This window comes from Acanthisitta chloris, unplaced genomic scaffold (assembly GCF_000695815.1).
Source record: "Acanthisitta chloris isolate BGI_N310 unplaced genomic scaffold, ASM69581v1 scaffold4137, whole genome shotgun sequence".
Lineage (NCBI taxonomy): Eukaryota > Metazoa > Chordata > Aves > Passeriformes > Acanthisittidae > Acanthisitta > Acanthisitta chloris.
The window spans coordinates 36,485-37,511 of record NW_008683035.1 but is presented as its reverse complement, the minus strand read 5'-3'; the positions used below and the strand labels follow the sequence as shown (position 1 = coordinate 37,511).

At 48.3% G+C, this 1,027-nt stretch overlaps 1 protein-coding gene across 1 annotated transcript in view; it reads left to right on the top strand.

Moving 5' to 3' along the window:
- Positions 1 to 119, top strand: part of COL6A1 (collagen, type VI, alpha 1) — a 22,092-nt gene extending 21,973 nt beyond the window's left edge. Inside the window, 1 exon segment of the mRNA XM_009078743.1 lies at positions 3 to 119. Within this exon segment, the coding sequence (XP_009076991.1) occupies positions 3 to 119 (117 nt within the window).
- Positions 120 to 1,027: the final 908 nt, after the last annotated feature.

Here is a 1,027-nt window from a genome sequence, read left to right as displayed (position 1 = left end):
AGAGTGCAGATTACGATGTAGTCTATGGGGAACGCCACCTCTTCCGTGTGCCCAGCTATACCTCTCTGCTGCGTGGCGTCTTCTACCAAACTGTCTCCAGGAAGATAGCTGTTGATTGAGCATCTGGGTGGGTTTCTGCCAAGGCCATGCCTGCTTCTGTCTTGCCTAAAAAGGAAAATCAACAAAACAAAAAAAAATATTTTACATTATTCTTGACCAATCTGAGGAATTTGCATCTGCAGATAGCCATGGTGCCACAGCCTGGCTGTGCATAGTCCCCTTTCTTCTCCCCCTGCTTCATCATCTGCATCTCTACTCTGTTAGCCTCAAACTTCCCTTGCTGCCTATGACTGCCCTCCCTCCCCACAGCAGGGAAACACAAGCACACCTAGCAATAAGCCATCATAACACAAATACCAGCCTCATTCCACTGTGTTTTTGCCAAGAAGGAATCAGGATGAGGAATTTTGTTACCACTAAGAACTAGCCTGGCCTCTTAAGGCTGTTTATCTCTTCAGATACCATTTTTTTGCTGTTGTTGTTCATTTACTTTTCTCTTTCATACATCAGTTGAGCACTTGCCTAGCTCACGATGATCCTAACCTAATGCTGTGCTTCAAGTGAAATGTTCACACTTCAGCAAGCTTTGAGAGGGGATTGTTGTCAAAGCTGGCAAGTATGGCTCATATCTCCCTTGCCTGGAGAGTGAGGAGGGCTGGGCTGCATTACCCAAGCTGTGTGGAAGCATCTCTGGCCTCTAGCGCCATGGGATGGGACAGTGACTTCCCAGGACTGGGGTAGACGTGGGTGGTAGAGCATCCCTCAGCATGGACGCTCCCATTCAGGGCAGGGAGGCTGGGCACTGACCAAAGGAAAGATGGGCAGCAGCCACTGGGGAGGGGGGAAACCCTAAAAGAAACTGCATAACTGCACTCCTTCACTTACTGATCTCATGGTCCTACAGTGAAACCAAGAACCTCATGGATAACCTGATGACTTGTGTTACGGTTCAAGCTTCATTCTGGAA